Source organism: Pseudochaenichthys georgianus, chromosome 14, assembly GCF_902827115.2.
Source record: "Pseudochaenichthys georgianus chromosome 14, fPseGeo1.2, whole genome shotgun sequence".
Taxonomy (NCBI): Eukaryota; Metazoa; Chordata; class Actinopteri; order Perciformes; family Channichthyidae; genus Pseudochaenichthys; species Pseudochaenichthys georgianus.
Window position 1 is genome coordinate 1,169,320 of NC_047516.1, and position 27,588 is coordinate 1,196,907.

Here is a 27,588-nt window from a genome sequence, read left to right on the forward strand (position 1 = left end):
TATTATCACTTTCTACGAACAATTATATTTGAAGAAGAAGAAGAAGAAGAAGAAGAAGAAGAAGAAGAAGAAGAAGAAGAAGAAGAAGAAGAAGAAGAAGAAGAAGATTAGTTATCCCCCTAGGTTTTTTTTACATACATCGTTTTAACCACAGAGTACGTATGTTGCACACATGCACATGCAGGCTGGTTGGGGGTTCGGTGCCATGCTCAAGGGCACCTCGGCAGGGACTACTAATAACCCTTTTCCACTGAAAGGAGGTACACTTGTGCTGGTGCCAGTTTGATAGCAGGTGGTTGATCTTTGCAAACCAGTCAGCCTTTTTTCCAACTCCCAGATCCCGAGTCCATCCACGTCAGGACGCCACTTTCTTTTTCCGGCATCTCCGGCATGATCCTTCACAACAGCAACAACAACAACAACAACAACAACCACAAGGAAGGAGTTGTGTTCCTGTTGCTGTTATTCTCCAGATTTAATTGAAAACCAATTCAACGTACCTTTTTCCAACTCAAGAGCAAATTAAATACTTGGAAACTTTTTCAGACATTTTATTTATAATTATACGCATCTCGTTTATGGCATATGGATTCAGCAAGAAAAAAGCATACATATAAAACAACGTCACTCATTGTGTCCTTGGTGCGAACTGCTTCAAAGGTTTCTATGTTCACGTGAGTCTTGTTTGTTTTACATCACAATGGAATAACAGTTGTACCTTACATGTACACACACAAGCACCTCATGCACTGTGTGAAAGTGTTTAGCTTGAAATAAACCAAAAAATCCCAAATTAAATGTTTGTAGCCGTCCCAGGAGTTAGCACTCTATTGATCATCACCCGCAACCGCTATCTGCCCCATTGCAAGGTCGAAACCCAAACCTATTTGTGCTTCTGATTGCCGTGTTTTGGATTAGGTTCAACCCCTCCTCGACAAACGAAGGTTTCCCTTATCTTATCTTATACAAACAGGAATTCTAACAGTTTGTGCTAGCCATTGGCGTTGATGCCTCTGTCTGAGAGTTGCTTTCATTCAGTTTCTCACTCTCATTATGCTTTGTAGCCTCATCTGTTGGTGTGTCTGGTTGCAATGAGTGCTGGGTTTTCACCTTAAACACATCCCACTTCTCAGGAAGATGGCCTTTGTTGAAGAGCACAGAAGTGATGTAGGAGAACAACAAGATGGCAGCAATGGCCGACAGCATGGAGATGGTTTTAACTGGAGAGTACTGGACATAAACACCGTCCTCAAGAGTGCATCCTGGGAAGTGTAGGATTGGTGCGATCTCTAGTGTTGGGTCTCCAGTGAGCAGTCGTACCATTATTCCCACCAACAAACCCATGACAGCCCCGTAACTGTTGGAGATGTTGAAGAAGAGGACGCAGACGAGTTGAGGGAAGAGTATGACGTAGGCGATTTCAGCTCCGATGAACCAGAACAATAAGACGCTGTTTTTCAGGAAGGAAAGCGATGAACCAAACACGCCCACGACCAACACGGAGGCTCGGATCACCCACTGGGTCTCCCTGTCCGACGCCTGAAGAAGAAGAGAGGAAGAAGAACCGATAAACAGCACATTATTGAGACCTTTTTTAAAGAACTATTGTATTGCTTTCATATCTCATTGACTCTTCATATTGTCTTACACTCTATAATTATCCTTTACTCCATTCCTTTGTTTGCAAAGTACAAACTAAACTATCAATCAACTATTCTCATGTAGCTTTCTTTGTAATGTACCACACTGCAATAAGTATACATTTTCTTCACCTGGGGCCTCAGGATGTTCTTGTAAATGCTGGAGCTGAAGACAGAAGCTGCAGAAAGCAAAACGGAGTCGAGGGACGACATCGCGGCGGCGGCCACAGCTCCAATACCGATGATGGAGATGAAGGAAGGAGTGAGATGTTGGAGGCTGAGGGGCAGAACTAGAGCAGATTCCCCACGTTCATATGGAGACGGAGAACCGTACGAAGTCATGTTCCAGTCTAAAGCGTGGACACAGAAGAAGGAGAGACTGAAAAAGGCTCACATTATCTGTGAGATTCTGAGACAAGCCTACTGTTAAAGGAATGGTCCACTCATTAGATAATTAATCAAAACTTCAGTATTTAGTGAAACGTTATGTTTAAACCATACCCTGAAGAAATCAGCGATATTCCCCGGTAAATAATGATTTTATAGCTCTTTTTTATCAAAACCTGTATATTCCGTCTGGCCGCCGCCATTTTTGCCATTTTCAGTAGTCACGTGATGGTCGTGACGTCATCCATGCGTTCACTTTGTCAACACACGGAAACATGGCGGAGTATTTGAGTTCGGAACGTCAGCAGAGGAAGAAGTTTTGACCAATGTGAAGAGATTGGATGGGGGAATTCAGCCATACATATCAGTATGACAATACGACACCCTCTGTCCTTAGACCCTCTGTCCTTAGACCCTCTGTCCTTAGACCCTCACATCGTACAAGGAAAAACTTCCGGAGAAAACCCACAGTTTAAAGGGAACATGGGAGAAACCTCAGGGAGAGCAGCAGAGGAGGGATCCCTCTCCCAGGACGGACAGACGTGCAATAGATGCCGTGTGTAAATTGAAGAGATAATACATTTGCAACATAGGTAGTCCAGATGTTTGGAAATGCATGTGTGTATAATGGGAAGATGATATAAGATACTATATGTATGCATGTAGTACCACCCTTGCTAGCGATTCCCTCTCTAGTTTAGCATACTCAGCTTCGTTGTCCCTGGCCATAGAATCACGATTTTATGGGGCCGGAAAAAACTGGGGGGAAATACACACTAGCCGGTACTACGCTATATGGAAAGGCCACCAAAAACTGTCCTGGCCTGGACGCCAAAGGACGTAAAAACGGGGCTAGCCGCTGCAATGGAAATGCGCTATAACATACCTTATTCTTACTCCGAGCACTACTTCTGCTCCTCCGTCGCTTCACACTTGCAGAGGGCGATTTCTCAACTGGCCGAACTGGTGTCCTGGTCGGTGATGACACCAGAAAGACCGATGGCACTGCATCTCCATTAAGTAATGGTTGTTCCATAAATCCCATGTTATGTTTTATCATACTCTCAGAGTAGTCGTCCGGAAATTTGAAATGTTCGCTGCATACATGAGCCTGTGAATCTCTCGGTTCGGGCCGGCCACATTTCGCTAGCCACTGCCTCCGAATGTACTTCTTACGCTTACCTTTTGGCAACAGATGGAACCGAGCATTCCGTGGATTGTTCCTATCAGAATTGTGGCAATATTTCGCGATACAGTGAGGCATATTTGAAGAGAGAAACTACAGTAAATAACATGGAGATCAACGTGTCTTCGAAAACCAAACGCATGGTTTACGTCACGTCCGGAAAATGGCGGCGCCCACAGTGTTGATGTTATTTCGGTATATAATCAGTTTAAAATCACTGATAATGTCATCGGATTAAAAAAAAAAAAAAGACTGGCAGAGACTGGTCTGTTTTATCGGATGATAATTATTTAAAAATGAGTGTCATGAGCATACCATTCCTTTAAGTGAATATATATCATGCGAGGTGTTGAACAAAGTCAACTTTCAAATTGCATTTTGCTGAAATATATTTTCTTTTCACGCAGATTTTCAAAAGCCTGCAGTCCATTAAAATATATAAGTGTTTCTTGGTTTGGTTTTCTAAACTGTGTTATCAGTGGCAAACCGTCAGGGCCTTCAATGTATTCAGAGAATACCCTGGAACACTCAGATGACTATCACAGTGTTACGTTGATGTGTTTGTCCTTCTCGGACCATGCTACGCATTTCAGTGGTTTTGTGTTAGAAAAGAAAGCAACCAATCAGATCTCGTTCTGGGTCTCTGGGTAGAACATCCTTCAACCAGGTATTCTACATCCTTGATAGAATGCTCTGGCCGTTGCTCTGAATGAGAGCGTACGTTTGGACTGACAGTTTGATCAACCAATCAGATATTGATCTGTAGCCAATGGGCGTGTTCTTTCAGAGTTCCCCTCGGTTCCAGGGTGTTCTAGAAGGCCCGCTAGTTCACTGGCTCGAGACAGAGGATCTAGAATGAATGCGACGAAGCAATTCATGCCGTTTTATTGTTTTTAACGTTGAAATGCAAGTGCAACAGGTGGAGATGAAGTTGTTGCGGAATCGTTGTGAGTTCCCTTTTCAAGACGACAATTCAGTGAAAAGACGGACATTATAACGCCGCGGAGGGGGGCAGCGGCGGGTGTGTGTGTCTACAGAAGGTCCAGTTGTGATAGACACGGTTCGCCACTGTCTGTTATTCTGCGGTTCTCGTCAGGGTTTGGAGAGAGTATCAAAGTAGATAAAGACTGTGGACCAAAAATCAGTAAGAATGTAAACACATGTCGAGCTTTTAGTAACTACAAAGCAGGTAGAAATATATAAAAACTGAAGGAACAGGCGAAGTCGAACAAAAGGAAAAGTAGGAAACAACACTAGAACAAACCCGGAGGACTAGGAGGGAAACAGGAACAGGAAATCCAGAACCAAACCATAGGAAAACGACAGGTGCTTAAAGACATCAGTTTTCACAGGTTCCCTCAGTATTTAGAAACAGTTGTTACCTGTGGAGGCAGCAGCTGCCCCAAAAAGTACTGAAGGAATCCCCAAAATAGGCAGGAAGAAAGCCGAAAAAAAACAAGTGGTCTTGGCTGTCGATGTGGACGATGCCGACAAAGTCCTCTGATGAACGCACTGATATCCCAGACTCCCCAGGGCCTTAAAGTCAAAACAGTAAATTGGTTAATGTTTTTTTATTAAAGTGAATTGTGTTTGTAATTATCCACTCCCTTACGAAGAATAGGAAATCGTCCATCAGTATCCAGGACTTTTTCAGCCCCGGTGCTCCTATCCAGGGAGCGTGCAGGGTGTTGTTCATCAGCGTCTGACTAATGTCCGAAACGTGGGGGTTCACCAGAGCAAAGGGAACACAGATCCACTGCAGGGAGAGAGAATATGTAAATAGAAACACACAGAACTTCTAAAGACCTGAAGACACGGACAGTTGTTGTACATGAATTATGATTTTGATACACCGAATTTGCCATAGCGGGTTCGGTGATGTGGTCCCAATAAAGGGAGTAGCGAGTAGCAAACTCACCAAGCTGATGAATAAGAGGATAAGCTGTACAATGTCTGTGTAGGCCACCGAGTAGAGACCCCCCAGCAGAGTGTAGGTAATGGCGATGGCAGCAGAGATCCATATGCACACACTGAAGGGAAGATCCAGGACCACACTCATGGTTCTTCCTGTCAAACACATTGTATCAGGAAAATGTTATAAACGGTGTTATTGGACTGTGTTGGTCAGGGATTGGTCATAACAAACACCAGGTGTATTGGCTGAAGACCTGAGGCCTGTACCACGAAGGAGGATTTTCGCTTAGAGGCTAACTTCAGGTTAACGGGGTTTCCGGTCCTACGACGCTGGTTCTCTTTTTAGCGGGCTAGATTTCCATGGTAACTGGTGCTGAGCGGCTAACCTGCCCCGGACCAGGTTAGGTTGCAGGCTAAGAGCTCAACTCAGTGAAAGCACCGCCTGCTGACCAATCAGAGCTCAGTGGGCGGAGTTTAAAGCGATCAAGTCATATTACAGGAGAAAGGAAATACAGAAAAGCTGCCGTCACAGGAAAGACGGCCGGCAGAAATCACCGACTGTGTGAACGTGAACATGAATAGAATATCACCTCCATCTTCAGAGCAGTCTGACTATTATAACATTAGCGTTAAGAAAGCACTTAAATATCGGCCACAACATAAGTACCCGGATCAGAGTACATTAAGTACAGTCCGCGGCATATCACTTCATAATGTATCATATATCTCCTGATCTGAGTCAGCTGAGCCGTATCTGGCCGTGCAACACTCACAGCGTCACAGACTGGATGCAGAAGCATTATTTTAAGCAACACATTAAGTTGAGGAAACACTGGAGACAAATGTAATTGAAGTCAGATGGTGTTTTAGACGGGCAGTGATATCATGAACCTGTTAATGTACGCATTCAAACATGTGTTCTGCTCCAGCTGTGTTCACCTTGCAGCTGCAGCTCTGAGGCTTTGATCCTGATCAAGTGTTTGAGTCATGGATGTTTAAAGTTTAACTTCTTCATTTTTGACTAGTATTATAGTTCACTTTTCATTCAGGAAGTATGACGCTGCGCTGTCAGTACGCTTCTCCATGTCTGTGATTGGTCGAATGCTCCAAATACCACCCCTCTCATGTGAACGCGCACCTAACTAGATAGGACACGGCTGGCTTGAGCGATCCACTTGATAACCCGCGTCGTAGGACCGCTTAGCGAGAGCGCGTATGTTTTGGATTAGGCCAACCGGCTAACTCAAACATATCAGGTTAGGTTGAACCAGGTTCGCAGTATAGGCCCCTGGACTATCCAATATTTTATTTTTACAATGCCGTTTCTAAATGCTTGTATTCGATCCCTCTGGCTATATGTTATAGTGTACGTCGTCTGCATAGTGATGGTGATGGTTTACCATAAGTAATGACCGTAGAAGCATCTAGTTGAGAAAGAAGAGGTCTCAAAATCTAGCCTTGACAACAACTTCCCCAAACAAGAAGGATGCAGGAAACGATAATGCTTAGGTTGGAGGCAAGCCAAAGAACAGGAAGGTTAGGTTGGGGAAGAGCGCAGGGCTCCGTAGGGATCTGGAGGGTGGTGTGTATGTGTGTGTGCCAATGTATTTATGTGTGTGTGTGCGGAGCTTGTTGGAATCTATAAAATACCCTAAATGATGGGGGGATCTAAAATGGTCAATTTAAAGTTAAAAGCCAGGCTCACAAACCTGAGGAGAACTGATTCGGAAACATATTGGGTAGGAAAGAGAGGGCATGAGCAGACTAGTTCTGGGACCCCTTCAAGTATGCCAGAGATCTGCTGGAGGAGAAGAAGACAGGGAAGCTTGTGGAAACTGTGTAGGGGTTGAAAAACCATATTGAAGAACAACTTGGCAACAGCAACAAGAAAACCCCTCTTGGGCCCGACTGGGCCTTCCCGACTGGGCCTTCCCGACTGGGCCTTCCCGACTGGGCCTTCCCGACTGGGCCTTCCCGACTGGGCCTTCCCGACTGGGCCTTCCCGACTGGGCCTTCCCAACTCGACACGGCACCACTCAAGTGGACAGCGAAAATGCAGGTGGTAGAGAAAGCAAGATCTGCATCATCACCTGGACCGAAATGCGTACATAAGGTATAAGGGCGGTGTTGGTGCAGTACTTAGAGCATTGATCATCAGATCAAGGGGCGTTGGTGAACTCTGGTTCGAAACCCGCCTCGCCGCCACTGCGTCAGGCCGTTGTGTCCTTGGGCAAGACACTTTACCCGCATTTGCTCCGGTGGGTTGTGTCCACAGTAATGACTCTTATGTAATGTGTAATTGTAAAGCGCTTTGAGCACCTGTAAAAGCGCTCTAATAAAAAATGTAATGCATTATTATTATTATACAAGAACTGCCCCATGGTTCTAAAGCTACTCTGGAGACTCCGGAGGAGTCTGAAAGAGCTCATCATATGGGCACAATCTAAATCAAACTGGGCAAGTCTTACATTTTTGTCAAATTATAAAGGGGCTAAGAATTACAAATCTCTTTGTCTGATCGGGAGAAGACTCCACGAGTGGCAGAGCAATCTGTACGAAATCTTGGGAGATTGTTTACTGCTGATCTGTCCGACAAAAAACACGTCTTCCTCTTTCATGGCGGACTGGGTTGACCATAGCCAGTTCACTTTGTACCGACGCCTGATGTGGCCGTTGAAACGTTGTGACAAATCTTTAACAACAGCAATGGAGATATACCAGGAGCCAACAACTATATCCTCAAGTGGCTAGGTCTTCCTCTGGGCTTCTCCAGTGTGGCCCTGTTTTGAAGAAACACTCTCAAGGTCAGAGTCCTGCATCGCGGGTACCCGACGAGCAGTGTTGGGACTAACGCGTTACTGTAACGCAGTTATTGTTGGCAGTAACTAGTACTCTAACGCATTACTTTTTAAATGCAGTAACTCAGTTACCGTGACTACATGGTGCGTTACTCCGTTACTGCGTTTTTTTATATAGTCAACAGCCAGGCGAACAGAGATGAGAACTGTACTTAAGTACTTGAGTAAATGTACTTAGATACTTCCTGTGTCACATGCGGAGATGGGCTGTGGGCGTGTTTGTGTTGTTTACTAACAAGACTATCATGGCGGCGGCGGAGCTCAAGTCTAGTTTCTCCGCCTGGAGATATTCTCACTATTTCACTTTTGTCGAGCACAAAGAAAATAACGTTTTAGTTAAATGTAAGTTGTGTCCTGGCGGGTCAAAGAGCCTATCTACTGCCCAAACCAGTCATTCACATCTCTCATCTGCAGAAACAACATGCTGGGACGAAGCTAGTAGCTAAGACCACAGAGACTCAGCCGACGCCACTCCACCTGCACCTGCACCTCAGCAACAGCGGCTGGATTTTAACCAAGGGACTGCTAGCCAGGGAAAAGTCGATAAAGCCATTGCACGGTATGTTGTAGAACACATGCAGGCTATTGCTACAGTGGAGTCACCTGCTTTCAGGGAGCTAGTTAGCATGATAGCATGTCCGGGCGGCACACGGCATATGAAACTACCTGGAGAAAGAATATACAAAAATGTAAAGCCAGCTAATATCGATGCTATCCAGATTGCATATAATGCATGTCAAGTTGATCAACAGGTTTTATTATTCTCCAATGCAATAACAGAACTGAGATGAAGGCTATAAGGGCATTAATATAATGGGAGCCTTTTTTTAAGTAACTAAAACGTTACTTTTCACAGTAACGCATTACTTTCTGGTGTAAGTAATCAGTAAAGTAACTGAGTTACTTTTGAAATGAAGTAACTAGTAATGGTAACTAGTTACTGGTTTTCAGTAACTAGCACAACACTGCCGACAGGTGATCTGCAAAAAAAGTGATTCGCGGGTCGTATTTAAAAATGTTTTAAATGGCTGAGGTGAAGGCGAAGCTCCCTAGCGAAAAACATAGCTTTGTCAATAACTCTTCCTCAAGAACGAAATCCAACGTCCAGGAAGCTTTTGGTGTCTTAGATGGAGAAAATAACCAACATCCCATGCTTTTAGAGCCAAATACGCAACTGTGTGTGTTAATAATTGCATGTTTTCACTGCTCATAGGATATGCGGGATCGGGTCGGTTTGCAGATCTTGTGTCATCTAGGAGTGGGTGGCAGGGCGGGTTCGGTAATGCGCGTGGGGCGGGAAATCAGACCCTTGCAGGACTCTGCTCAAGGTATCGCTAAAACCCTCTGTCTGTGTGTGTGTGTGTGTGTGTGTGTGTGTGTGTGTGTGTGTGTGTGTGTGTGTGTGTGTGTGTGTGTGTGTGTGTGTGTGTGTGTGTGTGTGTGTGTGTGTGTGTGTGTGTGTGTGTGTGTGTGTGTGTGTGTGTGTGTGTGTGTGTGTGTGTGTGTGTGTGTGTGTGTGTGTGTGTGTGTGTGTGTGTGTGTGTGTGTGTGTGTGTGTGTGTGTGTGTGTGTGTGTGAAAACAGCGAGAAAAATATATATACCATACCTAAACCAATTAGTGTGCAGGGCAACCAGAAAACATCCAAACTAATTGAAGCCAGGGACAGTGCAGCAGTTATTCCTTTTCCATACTTGGCATTGAAGGGGTCCAGCAACGTCACACAGTTTCTGTCTCTCATCGGCTTTACAAACACCAAGCCACCTTAAATTAAGGAGGACAGAAGACATCACAATTAAAGAAACGATCTTAGGCTGCGTTTGAAATCACCTACTAAACATTAATCAAACTGAATATGAGGTGTGAAAGAAAACCCTAGAAGTATAATACCTTTAAATACTTCTTTTGTTTAACTATTTCTATCTGTAAAAACTATTTGGAAAAGAGAGATTACATTTGTATTAAATAGTGATATTTTCTCCAAATATGTTTTACATATTACATATCTACATTGTTTACCTATTTAATGTTATCCGGTTACATTTGTTTATCCTGTCAGATGTAATATCAAACTTACAAATAATAAAAGATGAGCTGTATGCCAACAACATCAGGATTGCCGAGGTTAGACCCATTGATGGCAGGTACACCATCTCAGCTGTGCCAACAACGAAGCCTCCTCCGACCCAGGTAGCTACGGGAGAGATTAACACACAACAATTCAAGTAGTGGACAAACAGCAGCTATTTCAAAAGAGCTAAAAAAAAAACGTTCAAAATAAAACAGGAAACAGGAAACAGGAAACTCATCAATGATCCTTGATGTGGTTTGGAACATAATATGGTGTTTAATCTATCCACCTTGCTATCTATCTATCTCTCTCTCTATCTATCCATCCCTCTATCTATCTATCTCTCTCTCTATATATCCATCCCTCTATCTCTCTATCTATCCATCCCTCTATCTATCTATCTATCTATATATCCCTCTTTATCTATCTATCTATCTATACAGTAGTTACGGCTGTAAATAAGGTTCTATGAGTCCCGGATGACCACCAGAGGCGGAGCTTTAGCACTGGATATATCCATCGCACGCATACGCAGTTCGAGTACCTAATAACAACACGGTCACCTCTGACCCACGTGACGACGGCTACATACGCAAAATGCGTATATGAAGTGTCATGAACGCAATAAATCTACCCTCGTGGGGGCGCGCTCATGTGATTGGCTTAGAATTTAGGAGACATCTGATTGGCTATAGATAGAAAAAATTACAAGTACGAATCGGGTGAGCGTCAGGGGAGTCTCAAAAAACCCACACACGAATGCACAGCGATCCGTGCACAGAAAGCAGTTTGTGTTTGCAGGTTCAGGGGATTTAAACGGAAAACAAATATGTGAGGATCAAAAATACACATGTAAAAATGTTTCTGTATTTGGATTTTATTTACATGAATATGAAACGGAACACATTTGTGTGTGCATTGAAAAACACAAGTATGGATCCGGAAATACAAGTTTGAATCCTGCTGTGTGCATGTGTGTATTATGAGACTGTTCTGAGCCCATAAAACTATGGCCAGCACTTACACGGCATATAACCGTAGTTACAGTAGTAACTATGGCCAGTACTTACACGGCTTAGACCGTAGTTACAGTAGTAACTATGGCCAGTACTTACACGGCTTAGACCGTAGTTACAGTAGTAACTATGGCCAGTACTTACACAGCTTAGAACCGTAGTTACAGTAGTAACTATGGCCAGTACTTACACGCAGGGCCGTTTCTAGCTTTTTGGGGGCCCTATGCAAGATGCTGTTTGGGGGCCCTAGTTTTGACAATTTTTTAACTACAATGGGGGGGATTCCGAAGCCTTTAAGATGATCTGTGGAGATGCATCAATCTGTTACACTTTAATAGGAAAACAGGCTAATTTCACGAAAACCAAGCAATTGAAAATTACAAAGAATGATATTAAAAAGGTAAACAATAAGGCTCCTCTATGTCAATAAATGCAAGAGATGCAGCATTTTCTCAACATGCTCAACATGTTTAATTTACATTTTTCATCTTCCTCAGACGTCAGTCATTGGCTGTCAGCCAATGAGTGATCGTTGGGCTGTCAGCCCATGATTTGGACTTTATTACCCCAAAAACCCAAGCCACAGCTTTGCTATCATTGCAGTTTAGTCGTGTGTATATCCTACATTGTATTTGTAAGCATATAATGCTTCACCGAACACACACAGGCGACTGGTCATTAGGCACAGCCCCACCTAGTGTCAGCAGAAAGTATTACAAATAATGATTACAAAAAAATGCAAAAAAGAAATAACAAAATATATTTTAAGATCATGTTTAATCATCTGATTCGTCTCATTGCTGTTTTAGTCTGTGTTCTTCTAATGAGTGTCTACAGTGTGTGCCTATTGAGCTGTTTAGAGCCATGTGGGACAAAACCCGATCATGTCCCTCCCTCTCACTGTCTAAGTGAACGGTGACTGTAAAAACTACACTGCGCATGCTCAGAGTATTGTCTTATTTAATGTGTTTGGCAACAAAATAATGACCATAGGGGCAAAGTGCTGCCATCCCCACCATACGTCATCTCACATCATTCAGAGCTGATTGGCTGTAAGTACGTGTGCCGCAAAAAGTGTGGTGTGTGAAGAGGAGGAGAGAGACGTGTCCTAAAACCTGGAAGTAAGCTGCGCATGGCTTCCCTCCACAAAAAAGCAATGAGATTTCTCCATAGGATTTTAGAAAATAGCTCAAAATAAGATCTGTGGGAAACGTACCTGTTAGATAAATGCACGTTTTGTTCAGCCGGATAATATCCACATGTCTACCCTACTTTTATAATTTTCTAATTATAAATCTATCGATTAGATTAATGATAGACTTTTGAAACTACAAGAACATAAGGAGGAATTTTACAAGATTTTCCAGAAGGATAGGCAAATGGACTTCATCTTCAAGTCAAGGTAAGACCGTAATTTTATTGAAAATTGGATCTTACTAAGAGAGAACAATTCAATATTTAAATAATAAAATTACATTTTGTGGGTATCCTTCTGTTGAACTGTCTGTTTAAAATTAATCGAAGCATCAGACAATTTTTTTTTGAAAATAATATTATATTTTGATTTAGGTCAAAATATAATATTTGTAAACCTGAAGAGTCGGTGCCAGTGCCTCACCAGCCATGAACCTCACTGCACGTCACTGCAGAAGCTTATATATAGATATTTACGTTTGTTGTGCCCCACCACTTTGTACATATAAAAACGCCACTGCGAACACAGGAGGGGGCTTGGCTGTCTACAAATAAAGACGGCTCATTTGAATTCTCCCCAAATATATTGAGGCTGAACCTGAACTTTGAATTTTCTGCTCCCATCATAATCTTGGCAATCTTGTTAAAATTATGAATGCAGAATTAAAAATACTATGTAACTGGTTTGCAGTTAATACATTATCCCTTAATGTGGCCAAAATAAATTACATGTTATTCAATACAAAGTCTGAGATTAGAAATTACTGCATTATACGGATTTGCAATACAGAGACAGAAAAAGTTGGTGCATGTACATTTTTAGGACTGCTTGTTGACGAAAAACTCAATTGGAAGCACCATATAAATTATGTACAGACTAAACTGTCAAAAACAACAGGTATTTTGTATCATACTAAGAACATTTTTGAAGAAAAGATACTCTTTATAACAGTCTATTTCTCCCTTACCTTTACTACTGCTCCGAAATATGGGGAAACTTGTACTCAACAAATCTACAAAAAATAATAACATCCCAAAAAAAAGTATTACGAATAGTCTGTGGTGTTGGTAAATATGAACACACAACTCCCATATTTAAAAAACTCAATCTATTAAAATGTGTTGAGATAGTACAGCTTAAAACAGTACTGATTATGCACAACATTTTCCATAAGAAAATGCCTAATAACATTCAAAAGCAGTTCCAAACCACAGCGTGAACATATGAATGTAAAAAAAGTCACTTGAAAATAAGTGTTCACAATGTTTATATGCAATTATGCATGTATTATTATTATTCATTTGCCAAGTACATAATTTCCAAAAAAAGATAGTTGAAACTGCTATTGACATGTGCAGAAAATGACCCTATATCTAGTTTTCGTATATATATATATATATATATATATGCATTTATTGTTTTCCTGCCCTAACTTTTATTTAATTTGTTCTCCTGTTTTCTTTATTTCTTTGTACTCCTTCATTTCTATACGTTTTTGATGCAATAATGCCGCTGTATTAGGATGATGCACGGGAGGGCTACTTTCCACAAGCTATGCTTCAGCCCTCCCGCTTCTACTAATTTTGTTCATCTTTGTGTGTATGAATTAAACTTTTGTCGTTTTTCGGATGAATAAAAAAAAATAAATACTTTCAGCTTGGGGGCCCCCTAGTGGCCGCGGGGGCCCTATGAACCGGCTTAGAACCGTGGCTACACAAGTAACCGTGGCCGGTGCTTAAAAGTGTCAGCCAAACGGAAGTGTGTGTGTGTGTGTGTGTGTGTGTGTGTGTGTGTGTGTGTGTGTGTGTGTGTGTGTGTGTGTGTGTGTGTGTGTGTGTGTGTGTGTGTGTGTGTGTGTGTGTGTGTGTGTGTGTGTGTGTGTGTGTGTGTGTGTGTGTGTGTGTGTGTGTGTGTGTCATCTAGGAGTGGGTGGCAGGGCGGGTTCGGTATTGCGCGTCACGGGGCGGGAAATCAGACCCTTGCAGGACTCTGCTCAAGGTATCGCTAAAACCCTGTGTGTGTGTGTGTGTGTGTGTGTGTGTGTGTGTGTGTGTGTGTGTGTGTGTGTGTGTGTGTGTGTGTGTGTGTGTGTGTGTGTGTGTGTGTGTGTGTGTGTGTGTGTGTGTGTGTGTGTGTGTGTGTGTGTGTGTGTGTGTGTGTGTGTGTGTGTGTGTGTGTGTTCTTATTTACATCCCCGAGCACTGCTTTTTGTTTAACCTCTTCGTGTGTAAGGTTGTTAACATACATTTAAAGTTGAACACGCTTTGATTCTGAGGAACTTGTATCAATGTGGATAGTGGGGCTGAGATAGTGGGGCTGAGATAGTGGGGCTGAGATAGTGGGGCTGAGATAGTGGGGCTGAGATAGTGGGGCTGAGATAGCAAGTGCAGGGAAGTTGATTTGCAGATGGTAAGTTTTGGGGAGAGCATGCAACTGATTAAAACAGTTGCTTTCTGGGGTATGGTTAATTTTATTTTGCTTCTGAGTTCTTTGGAAGCTTGTTTGGGTTTTGGGACAGGGTGGGGATGTTATAATAATTGCACATTGTTTTTTTCTCTTTACAATGGTCTGGTGTGGATAGTAAACATACAATGGTCTATTTCTTTTTTCCTAATGTTGACAGGAGTCCACACCAAAACAACCCTATTCAAACAGTACTTTTTTCTCCCAACATATGAGTCGCTCTCTTAACACTGAGCTGGAATGTCGAGGGTCTGAACCACCCAGTTAAAAGAAGGAAAGTACTCAATCATCTGAAGCAGTTAAACGCTGATATTATCTTCCTTCAAGAAACACATTTGCGTTCCGCAGACAATGACAGATCTCTGGCATCTTGGGCGGGGCAGCACTTTCATTCTACCGTCCAGGCAAAAGCAAGAGGGGTTTCTATCCTTGTGGCAAGGGGCGTGGTGGTCTTTGAACCACTTGATATTACGGCTGACAAGAACGGTAGATTTGTAATCGTCACTGGGAAACTATTTAACATGAACGTTGTCCTGGCTGACGTATATGCCCCAAATATAGATGACGCTGCCTTCTTTGTCCGCCTTTTCTCAAATCTTCCCGACCTGGGCCAGCACCACTTGATACTTGGAGGGGACTTGAACTGCTGGCTGGAGCAGGCGCTGGATCGCTCCTCCACCAAGCCAGGTGCAGTGGGTAAATCAGCACTGCAAATTCAATCCTTTCTCTCAGAGTGTGGTATCTCAGATGGATGGAGGTTCCTCCACCCAAAAGAGAAACAGCATTCCCTTTTCTCCCATGTTCATCATACATATTCTCCAATAGATTATTTTCTCATTGATAATAGACTACTTTCCCAAGTCCGCTCTTGTTCTTACCAGAGTGTTGTTATATCTGACCATGCGCCTGTCGTGATGTCACTGGCACTCCCAGGTGTCCCGATGCCCACAAGGCACTGGCGTTTTAACTCATCTTTACTGTCTGATGATGAGTTTGTAAAATACTTGGGGGATCACATCACCTTCTTTCTAGAAACAAATACCACATCCGATACCTCTGCTCTCATGGTCTGGGATGCACTTAAAGCTTAGCTCAGAGGACAAATAATGTCATTCACCGTTAACAAAAGGCGAAAGTCCCAAAGGGAACATTCAGACCTGTTATCCAAAATGTCTGGAACTGATGCACAATACGCTCTGACCCCGACCCCTGAGCTATATAACACTAGACTGGAACTCAAAACTAAATTTGACCTACTTCCTACTCACCAGACTCAAAACATTCTGCTAAAAAACAAAAGTACATTTTATGAGCATGGCGAGAAGGCAGGAAAACTGTTAGCTAACCAGCTAAAAGGACGGAGGTCGAAACAACTAATCACAAGTATTAATACACAAAGTGGCAATGTCACACTCGACCCTACAGAGATAAATACTGCATTCAAGGACTTCTATTCTCATCTGTCCTCCTCCCAATTTGATGGGGACGATCAAGAGTCAAGAGTTTTCTTGAATCTCGGTCCACTCCAACTATTCCCCCGGATTTGTCAAAGGCCCTGGAGGCACCTATAGCACAAGCAGAAATAACCATAGCTATATCCTCAATGCAATCTGGAAAGTCCCCCGGACCAGATGGGTTTCCCTCCGAATTTTTTAAGAAGTTTTCCACGCTTCTCTCGCCATACTTGACAACCGTTCTGGCCGAATCCTTTCAGCTGGGCTCGCTCCCCCCGTCTCTCAACGAGGCAATAATTACTCTTATATCTAAAAAAGGGAAAGAGCCTACCGAATGTGCCTCTTACAGGCCTATCTCATTGCTGAACACTATGCTAAAATCTTAGCCAAGGTTCTGGATCGCAGATTGGAAGGTGTCATCCCACTAATAATATCATCCGATCAGACTGGGTTTATTAAAAACCGCTACTCCTTCTTTAATGTCAGGCGTCTCTTTGATATAATATATTCACCAACTGGAACCGTCCCAGAATGTGTTGTGGCTTTGGATGCGGAAAAGGCGTTTGATAAGTCGAATGGAGGTATTTCTTTACGGTTTTAGAGAAGTTTGGCTTTGGGTCATCGTTTATATCTTTGGTTAATCTATTATCTGCTTCTCCCACTGCCGCAGTCCAAACAAACGGTACATTCTCGCAACCTTTTGCCCTGGGCCGCGGAACACGCCAAGGTCGCCCATTAAGTCCAATCCTTTTTAATGTGGCTATTGAACCGCTAGCGATTGCTCTCCGCAACAGTGCAGACGTTGCCGGTATCTCATGGGGGGGCTCGGTGCATGAGGTGTCTTTGTATGCAGATGACCTTTTGCTATGTATTTCAAACCCAACAACCTCTCTGCCAGCAGCATTATCTCTGCTAGAGCAGTTCGGTTCCATATCTGGTTACAAGCAGTGGTGAAAGTGTGCCGGTCCTACCCGGTCCTTAGTACCGGTAAGAGATCTCCAGGCGGTCCGGAGGACCAGGAAGAATTGACAGCTCCACCCGTGGAATTTATACTACGAAGGGAAGATATTTTGGTTTGGATTACTGGTCTGGGGGAAGCTCGCGAGTGTGTGTGTGTGTGTGTGTGTGTGTGTGTGTGTGTGTGTGTGTGTGTGTGTGTGTGTGTGTGTGTGTGTGTGTGTGTGTGTGTGTGTGTGTGTGTGTGTGTGTGTGTGTGTGTGTGTGTGTGTGTGTGTGTGTGTGTGTGTGTGTGTGTGTGTGTGTGTGTGTGTGTGTGTGTGTGTGTGTGTGTGTGTGTGTGTGTATTGTGTTTGTTTCCCGGGGAAAACCCTCAGGAGAATCACCGGCTGTTGTTGTGCCTGCAGTGACGTTAAATTACTCCGTTCTCTGCTTGTAATTATGCCGAAGCTTCAAAGTTGTATTTATCATCTGAATTTGCCGAAACAAGTTTAATATTCTGAAAGCCAAGACTTTGTTTAATTGAAATCAGATGAAAACAAACTGTCACGGACCCTGCCGTGTTATCTATGATCACTATACGCCTTACATTCATAATGTCAGCCGGAGGGGGGGGGGGCGGCGCTGAGGAAGAGCAGAGTGCGAGGGAGAGGTGCCTGTCTTCGTCCCTTTACAAGCTTCAAAAATGTATTTATTGAGTGGTTTTGGAAATAAAAGTTTCATATTCTGAAAGCCAAGACTTTGTTTGTTTAAAATCAAATAAAACACCCGAACCCCGAAAAAATAGTTTTTTACGTAAATCCACGTTTATTTTGAAATGAGCCTTCCGACTGATTTCGATAGAGCGGGTATTTGCTTTTTCACACTTGATCAGAACAGCGGCAGGAGAAAGGAATAGAGTGACTGAATGACAGCTAGAAAATTAGGCTACGTGGTAATTAAAGCAAAAATGCAAACGACGATTCTTCAGATGTTTAAGAGAAAGGAGAGAGATGAAGAAACTCAGAATGTGCTTACAATTAGAAAAACAACGCCCACAGATGACACAGGTGATGATGCTTATTTAGCCCAGAGAATGAACCTGGCCATGATGTATAATAAGTTAGCTAACTAGCAAACTGTATATCTTAAATATAAACATTACATATTTTTGCTTTGATATCTTCTATTTTAATCTGCACATTGTTGCATACATTTTGAGACATTTTATTTTATTAGTATTTTAATTTATGTAACCAATATTCTGAAAATTCTAAGAAAGACAGAGACCTGTACATTTTTGACTGTCTGCTGAATTTAGTTATACATTTGTATTCTAATGTATAACAGTTGAGGCCCAGGGGAGGAAGAGGAGACTCAGCGAGAAGAAGTGGCAGCAGGTCCCTCAGAAGCACCACAGGTGATGCTAGCCCTACTGCATACCCTTCTATATGGAAAGAAGAACAATATGAACAGTTCAAACAGAAACATGAATGGATGTATGCTCACAATGGAAGGCTAGGCTGTACCCCATGCCATGATGTGAAGGATCTAGGTGTCATGGCATCCCGTGGTGTTAATATTGCTATTCAGTGGGCTGATGGAAAGATAATCCCAGCTGGTCAATCAAGGGATGTCCAGCTTTCATCACTGCGCAAAAAAATCCGTGAGCACAAGAACTCTGCAGCACATAATGAAGCAGTCAAGATTCTTCAGACAGCAGATAAAGATGTTCTTCTGAACATGAACGTGAGTCAGGAGTCTTTGTTTGAGTCTACTGCCAAGGTATTCATGACAGCCTATTATGTGGCCAAGAACAACAAGCCTTTCACAGACTTTGAGAGTCGGATTGACCTGCAGCATGCACATTCTGCTGATTTAGGGCGTGTTTTACATAGAAAAACTGTCTGTGTTGACATAATTGAGCATGTGTCATCACAGATGAAAAAGGAACTTCTAAAAACATAATAGAGACCAAGAGCAAAATCACAGTATTGGCTGATGAGTCAACCAGTGTTGGACACAAATCAACACTAATTGTGTTCCTGAAGGCTCGTGTTGATGGAGACATGGAGCCCATTGCCTTTGACCTGGTTGAGCTGGATGTCTGCTGCTCATATCAAGGAACAGATTATGGGTTGCTTGCTTACAAATGGCTTCACTGTTGAGTTGCTGAGAGAAATCCTCATTGGATTTTGCAGTGATGGGGCCAGTGTCATGCTGGGAGTGAAGTCAGGTGCTGGGAAGTTGCTCCAGGATGACTTGCAGGCATCATACTATGGCACTGCCTTAATCACAGACTGGAGCTTGCTGTTGACCAGGCGCTGGATGTGACAGGGGGAACAAAGGACTTCCAGGCATTCATGGACAGCCTATATTCATTAGCCAGTTTGTGTTCAGGGATGCATGAAGCTGGGGGCGGGAGGAGAACAATATGAACCAATGAAGGTCGGGGTAGCATTATAGTACCTGCAAGAAATTCAAACAAAAGTACTCTGTTTCCAATCAATAGTGAAGCATTCCATTTGGACTACAAAGACTCGCCATTTAAACTTGAATGTGAGCAGTTTATTTACCTTGGAGTGACAGTTACACGGAAATTTAAAGATTTGTTTAAAGAAAACTTCATGACCTTATTCGGCCAGGTGAAAACGTTGCTACAGCAGTGGTCTCCTCTCACAATGTCCCTTGCCGGACGTATAAACTCCATCAAAATGACTATACTCCCGAAATGCACTTATCTATTCCAAATGGTGCCAGTGTTCATCCCCAATGCTTCTTTGTTTCCTTAGATTCCGTTTTCTCCTCATATATATGGCAAAACAAGAAACCGCGAGTTAATAAACTACTACTGCAACGACTCAAGAGCGATGGGGGCCTCCCCAACACTCGCCACTATTACTGGGCTGCTAATATTCGCTGCCTCACCTTCTGGCGCCACTTCTACCTTCACCCCAACAGGCCAGCGTGGACATCCTTGGAACTGGAGTCATGTGGTGATGTCTCACTTCCAGCACTCCTTGGGTCACCACTCAGTCAATGTCCGTCTAAGTCGATAGCTAATCCAGTTGTTCGGCATACCCTGAAAGTGTGGGTCCAGTTTAGGAGGTCTTTTGGTCACAAAGATGTCTCACTTCTGAGCCCTGTGGCTTCCAACCATCTTTTCGTTCCATCGAGACATGACTCCACCTTTCAGGACTGGCACGGGAAGGGTATCAGGCAATTTAAGGATATGTTTACAAATGGTAACTTCATGTCTTTCGACCAACTCTTCAGAGAAATACAATCTACCTAAGACACATTTATTTCGATATCTACAGGCTAGGCACTATGTGCGTTCTGTCTTGCCGTGTTTTCCTAAGGAACCGGATAGTAACCCTGTTGATATGTTCCTCTCCTTTAACCCAATGTCTCAAAAGGCTTTGTCAACCTTACACAGAAACATCTCCATGTTGATTCAGGCACCCTTGGTCAGTATTAAGCTGGCTTGGGAACATGACCTGGGGCAGTCCCTGGAGGATGACCTATGGGACACAATCCTCACATCAATTCATAAATCTTCACTCTGTGCAAGACACTGCCTTATACAGTTTAAGATAGTACACAGGGCGCATTTTTCAAAAGCTAAATTGTCCAGCTTCTTCCCAGATGTGAACCCTACTTGCGATAAATGTAAAAACAATGTTGCTACCCTCTTTAATATGTACTGGCGATGCCCTCGCCTACAGGAATTCTGGGTAGACGTTTTCCTTACCTTGTCCAACATCCTAAATCAAAAACTAGACCCGGACCCCCTGGTGGCTATGTTTGGTACAACCACTGTAGGTGTGCTGCACTTGACACCCTCGGAACGCCGCATGATTGCCTTTTCCTTGCTTCTGGCCAGACGTGCAATTCTACTTAAATGGAAGGACGCTGCCCCGCCCACATGCAATCAATGGCTTCGGGACATAATGTCCTTCTCAATCAGAGGCTCTGATGAGAAATTCTTTTTTTTTTTTTATAAACTTTGTTTATTGATTTTCGTACACAAATTAAACAGAGATGACAGAGCAGTTGTGATTGACAGTGTCACATTACAGTTGTGCAGATCACATAACATATGAAACATTACAACAAGACAGACAAACAAACAAACAGTCGGCTTGGTCACACAACAAAGCACAACCTCATTCTCTTAATGATGATAATAGTACAAATACATTTAAAATGCTTCACATATACATATATATCCACATACATATAAAATAATAATAAAAATAAAATAAAAAGATATATCCACATACATATTCGGGTTTTATTCCGGAATATCCGGGAAGGTCATCCTCCCTGCAGAGGCAAAGAAAGGCCCCCAGACACTGCGGAACTTCCCGGCGGAGCCTCTCAATGTGTAACGGATTTTTTCAAGCTGCAAATTATTAAAAATGTCCCTTATCCACATAGTGTGGGAAGGTGGTGTTGGTGATTTCCATCTTGTTAGAATAAGACGTCTTGCTAGTAATGTTGCAAAGGCTATAAGGTCTGCTTTGAGCCGAGGCAAAGGCAGGTTTGAGATGCCAAATACTGCAGTAATGGCATTAGGCTCGATAAGCGTCCCAGTTACCTCTGACAAAGTACTGAAAATTGAAGTCCAGTAGTTGTGCAGAGACGTACATGACCAACACATATGCACATGGCTTGCAGGTGTTTGGTGAGATTTTTCACAAGAAGGATCTATATTGTCAAACACTTTGAACAGCCTGACTTTAGTCCAATGGGTGCGGTGAACAACTTTACACTGAATCAAACCATGTCTTGCGCAGACGGATGAAGTATGCACACGCTTAAGAATATTGCCCCAAAGGTCCTCTGAGATCTCCTGCCCCAAACCCTCCTCCCAAACAGCTTTCAGAGGGTTTAGAGAGGTTGAAGATAGGGTTTGGATTTGATTTTAAATACACGAGATAATTCCTTTCATCACAGGGGCCTGAGTGAGAAAAGCATCTAGAGGCGTGTCATCGGGCAGGTTAGGAAACTGAGCATATCTATTGCGAGCAAAACTCCGAATTTGCAGGTATCTAAAAAAATGATGTTTAGGAAGAGAGAACAATTCTGAGAGCTGTTGAAAAGATGCAAAAGTGTTCTCAATATATAAATCTTTAAATGTTTTAATACCAAGGTTTGACCATATCGAAAATGCACCATCTGATATGGAGGGGGGGAAACATGATTTGCAGCTAGTGGAGCAGAGGTAGAAAAAGCTTGCAGACCAAAGTGACGTTTAAACTGATTCCAGATCCTTAAGGAGGTTTTAACAACTATATTTTTAGCATAGAGGGAAACCGGGCTGTTGATGGGGGAGTGCACAAGTGATGTCAGTGACACGGGCTTAGAGGAAAAAGACTCCATAGCCAGCCAAGCCGGGCGAGGATGAAGTGTATTGGACCTAAGCCAATACTGTAAGATTCTTAGGTTGGAAGCCCAATAGTAAAATCTAAAGTTTGGCGAGGCCATTCCTCCAAGAAGCTTTGGCCTTTGTCGAGAGTCTTTACGAAGTCTAGGTTTCTTTTTGTTCCAAATAAACTCCAAAATTGAGCTATCAATTTTCTGAAAAAACGCTTGAGGAAGAAAAATAGGTATACACTGAAACAGATAGGCAAATTTAGGGAGAGTATTCATTTTTACTGAGTTGATCCTCGCGGCCAAATTTAAAGGGAGCAGTGACCAGCGTTCAAAGTCTTGTTGCATACGTTCTAAACAGGGTGTAAAATTGGCCTTAAAGAGACTTTTAAATATGCTAGCAACTTGTATTCCAAGATATGTAAAGCTTTGCAGAGATACTTTAAATGGGAAGTTATGTAAAGGACATTTACGTGCGGTTGAGTTTAGAGGAAATAATTCACTTTTACCAAGATTAAGTTTATATCCTGATATGAAACCAAATGAGTCCAGCGTGGCAAGTGTAGCAGGGATTGAAACAGACAAGTTCGAGAGGTACATAAGAAGGTCGTCCGCATAAAGAGAGACTCTCTGTTCTGCGCCATTTCTGGTTATCCCAGTAATAAGGGGGTTAGAGCGAAGCGCAATGGCGAGGGGCTCAATCGCGAGGGCGAAAAGCAAAGGACTCAAAGGGCAACCCTGTCTGGTGGACCTATGAAGAGGGAAATATTCCGATTGATTGTTATTAGTTCTAACAGAGGCCTGAGGCGAGGAGTAAAGCAGTTTAATCCAGGTCGTAAACTTTTTCCCAAAGCCAAATTTGTCTAAGGAGTAGAAGAGATAGCCCCACTCCACCCGGTCAAAAGCCTTCTCTGCGTCCAGGGATATTAATGCTTCTGGAGCACTAGAAGAAGATGGGTTATAAATTGTATTAAACAACCGTCTTAAATTAAAAAAAGAGTGTCTATTTTTAATGAAACCTGTTTGATCAGGGGAGATAACAGAGGGAAGTGTCGACTCAAGGCGTAAAGCTAAGAGTTTAGACAGTAGTTTGAAGTCTACATTCAGCAAGCTTATAGGACGAAACGAGGCACAGGACAAAGGGTCCTTATTCTTTTTCAAAATGAGGGAAATCGAGGCCTGAGTGAGAGTCTGGGGTAATTTAAGAGATTCAAATGAGTCATTAAACATGTCAATTAAAATAGGAGCCAATTTATGTAAAAATGCCTGAGAGAATTCAGCAGTGTAGCCGTCTGGTCCTGGACACTTGCCGCATTGCATGGACTTGGCTGCAGTAGCCAGTTCCTCAATAGTAATATTTCTTTCCAAATCGTCAACACAGTCAGGGTGAACGGTGGGTATATGGAGTGAGTTAAAGAAACTATCCAAGTGTGAAGAGTCGGATGTGTTTTCAGAAGTATACAACGATACGTAAAAATCTTTAAACTCATCATTGATTTTCTTAGGATCAATCGTCGAGCCTGAAGAGGTCCTAATCTGGGGAATTTGGTGAGACGACAATGTCTGTCGCAATTGATAGGCTAGCAATCTACTAGCCTTATCCCCATGTTCATAATAAGTATGTCTAGATTTCAGTAACATTTCTGTTGTGTGATCCGTAGCTAAGACCTCAAACTCAGTTTGTAAAGAGAGGCGCTCCTTGTATAAATCTGGAGAAGGAGAAGCAGAATAAATTGCGTCCAGCTGTGCAATACGTTTCGTTAAATTATTAAGTCTTTCCCTCCTCACTTTCCTCTCATAGCCGCTGTAAGAAATTATTTCACCTCTGATGTATGCCTTTAAGGTCTCCCACAACAGTGACGCGGACACATCAGGAGTTTTGTTTATACTAAGAAAGAGATCTATTTGTCCGGAAACAAATTCCACAAAGTCTTCATTTGAAAGCAAACGATTATTGAAACGCCATGGAGCACGGTTTTTATCAGACCCTGTGAAATGTATCCTCATAGTGACTGGGGCATGGTCAGATATGACTATCGCATTATGGGAAATTGATTTAACAGAAGGAAGAATTCTATTGTCTACGAGGAAATAATCTATACGAGTAAAAGTGTGGTGGACATTTGAGAAAAATGAATATTCCTTTCCAGAGGGATTAAAAAAACGCCAGGGGTCAGAAATGGCAAATTGTTTTTTAAAGGATTGAATTGCCTTGGCAGACCTAGACGGCTTACAATTTCGGGTCGATGATCGGTCCAGTTAAGGATCCAGCCAGCAGTTGAAATCCCCTCCCAAAATAAGGAAATGTGAGGATATATCTGGTAGAATGGGAAATAAATGTGTAAAAAACACATCATCCCAGTTTGGTCCATATACATTGACAAGAAGCACTGGAGTAGAATTAATTTTACCACTAACAATTAAGTACCTCCCGTTTTGGTCTGCCATCACATTTGAACACACAAAAGGAATTGACTTGTGCAATAAAATAGCTACTCCCCTAGATTTCCCCGTGAAAGAAGAGTGGTAGGTACGGCCAATCCAACTGGCCTTTAATCTGCTCTGATCAGAGACCCTAAAATGAGTTTCTTGTAGAAAAATTATCTGTGCACCCAGGTGCTTGAGATGGTGCTGCGCTTAACAGGATTGTTAAGGCCCCTACAGTTCCAGGTACAAAATGGAAGCCCCTCTCCATCTTGTTGTATTAATTTAGGTGAAACCATAGAAGCATCTTAAGAGGCAAAGAGTGAAGCATAATATAACATATTTAGGTATAACGAATAACAGCATTTCAACATGTACAATGTTGATAGACCAAGCCGACACGAAAAACACAAAAAAGAAACAAAAACACACAATATAGAACAACCCGTTGTGGTAAAAGAACCACGTTACTCCCTCCCACCTTGGCAGAAGTGCCTCCCCATGCGAGACACGCCGATCAAACCTTATAGGAATTGCTAAACGCTCCGTCGTAGCTACCATCCTAGGCTACTACTAACACAGCCAAGCTACCCAAAGAGAAAGGTGACTGGGTAAAAGAAGAGTAAACACGCACAAACTAAACAGAACATTAGTACGTTCGTCACGTTTAGACATGTTGTCAGGGACTAATTATCATGGAAAGCTACAATGACTTACTGGGAGATGCAGTCCAAGTTGTCCTGAACAAAAAAAAGAAGTGTGACAAGGAGCCGGCTCTGCTCCGTCACACAGCACTTGGAGTGACTGCTTTCTTGAGTTTTGTATTGACAAAGTCATTTGCAGCTGTAGGGTCTTCAAACCGATGTGTGTCTCCGCTCGGCAGCGTGATTCGGAGCACCGCTGGGTAGAGAAGTCCAAACTTAATGCCCGGACATGAGCGCAGCTGACGCTTGACAGTTCCAAAAGCAGCTCGCTTTTTAGCGACGGTGGAGGTGTAGTCAGCAAAGATAGAAATCCTCTTACCCTGACAGAGGAGGGGAGACAGTTCCCCGGCCCGACGTAGGATCTCATTGCGAATGTGAAAGTAATGAACTCTTACGACGAATGGTCGGGGTGCATCTCCCTCTCTGGGCCTGTCCCGCAGTGTACGATGAGCTCGATCTAGCAGGGGCTTTTCATCCAGGCGAAGTATTTCCTGAAGTAGTTTGGCGATAAACTCAGTAGGACGAGGTCCCTCCATTCCCTCCGATATGCCCACCAGCCGAATATTATTCATTCTGGATCTCCCCTCCAGGTCCTCGCACCGATCATCAGCATGTTTAGCCTGAGCCGTTAGCCTGCTAACTGTAGCTTCCAGCTCCGTTATCCGGCCGCTATGGTCAGTAGCAGCTCGTTCAAGCTCAAGCACAGTTTGCCCGTGTTGCTCGACTTTAGCTTGTAATGGTCCTATTGACTCTTTTAGTTCTTTTCGGACAGAGGTAATCTCGGAGCGTAGGCTGGAAGATAAAGAGTCAATTTTGCCAAAAATGTCGGCTTTCAGGGAGTCCATCATACTTTGTAAAAGTTCGGCGTCGAGTGCGTTAGCTTCAGCCACCCCTCGAGTAGCTTTAGCCGGGTCAGGCAAAGGCGAGGTTTTGCTGCGGCCTCCTTTCTGTGCTTCGGATTTTTGGCGAGCAGAAGACATTTCGGTTGTTTTGGTTAACAAAAGTCACGTACGACGAATCCTTAGTTTATGTTCTATTTAATTTCAACAATAAAATACCAAAATTGTGCAGGATTTATGAAATTAAGTCACATTCTCAGGAGCAGCGGAGAAACACGTCTTACATCCTCAGTGCCCGTGACTCCTCGACAAATATCGAGAAATTCTATAAGACCTGGGGTCCCTTCTTGGCTTAAGACCAAAGTAGCTTGATGTAGTTTCTTGGCCCTTGACATGAAAACAGTGTGACTCCATTTTAATATATAACAACATATAGTAATTATATTCTCTACTCTGGACAATGTGCTGTATAATTAGTTTGATCATCCACTGGGAGGGATGGGGAGGGATGGGCCATCTCCGGCATAATTATTTGTTCACAATTCTTTGCTGATGGTGTATTTTTGTTTTACTATAAAATGTCTTCACGTTTTCTATGTAATGCTACATGTTTGCACAACTCACTGTATTGTGACACTGTTTTGGCCAATTTGTGGCATTTCTGTCTTGAACAAGAAATTAATAAAAATATTTTGAAAATAAAACTGTGTCCATTGTTTTGCATCCAGGTCACATGACACCTATAGAACTTTAACAGAACTATCAAAATATTTCCTTTACAATCGTGCCTTTTTAATTCCGGTGTTCCTCCTCACCTGTCATTGTGAAGATCCCCACCACCAAGCTAATGCTCCGGTTTCCCAGCAGAGCCATATCCATCCCAGTGGCTGCGCTTCTCTTCTGTTCCCTTTTGGACTTGAAAGAAGCCCAGATGCCGGTCCCAAGAACCAGCAGGTAGAAAACCACCATGGCTATCAGTCCTGGGATGTTAACAGCCATGATAGATGCTGACTGACTAGCTGACGTCTGGCTGACTGAGTGAAGTAAATCAAGAAGACAAACCGGTCAAATCAAAATATTTTATTTTGCCAGACCAGAGCTTAACACTTGACAAGCATCGACT

The 27,588-nt window shown here is 42.9% G+C and overlaps 2 protein-coding genes across 2 annotated transcripts in view; one reads left to right on the plus strand and one right to left on the minus strand.

Annotated features, from left to right (window-relative positions):
- Positions 1-27,588, plus strand: part of capn5b (calpain 5b) — a 114,819-nt gene that overhangs the window by 67,180 nt on the left and 20,051 nt on the right. The window lies entirely within an intron of this gene.
- Positions 979-27,464, minus strand: LOC117458357 (high-affinity choline transporter 1-like). The gene is made up of 8 exons (XM_034098777.1): positions 27,281-27,464; positions 10,062-10,178; positions 9,593-9,748; positions 5,132-5,280; positions 4,826-4,969; positions 4,596-4,749; positions 1,773-1,990; positions 979-1,539 (listed from the first exon to the last, which is right to left on the minus strand). Exons 1-8 carry the CDS (start codon positions 27,462-27,464, stop codon positions 979-981), a joined length of 1,683 nt encoding a protein of 560 aa, XP_033954668.1.

Coding starts and splice junctions, on each gene's coding strand:
- LOC117458357 (XM_034098777.1), bottom strand. CDS start 27,464: ATGGCTGTTAACATCCCAGGACTGATAGCCATGGTGGTTTTCTACCTG. Junction 10,179..27,280: donor GGGGATCTTCACAATGACAG/GTGAGGAGGAAC, acceptor TCTCTCCCGTAG/CTACCTGGGTCGGAGGAGGC. Junction 1,991..4,595: donor GGCAGCTGCTGCCTCCACAG/GTAACAACTGTT, acceptor TCCACGCTTTAG/ACTGGAACATGACTTCGTAC.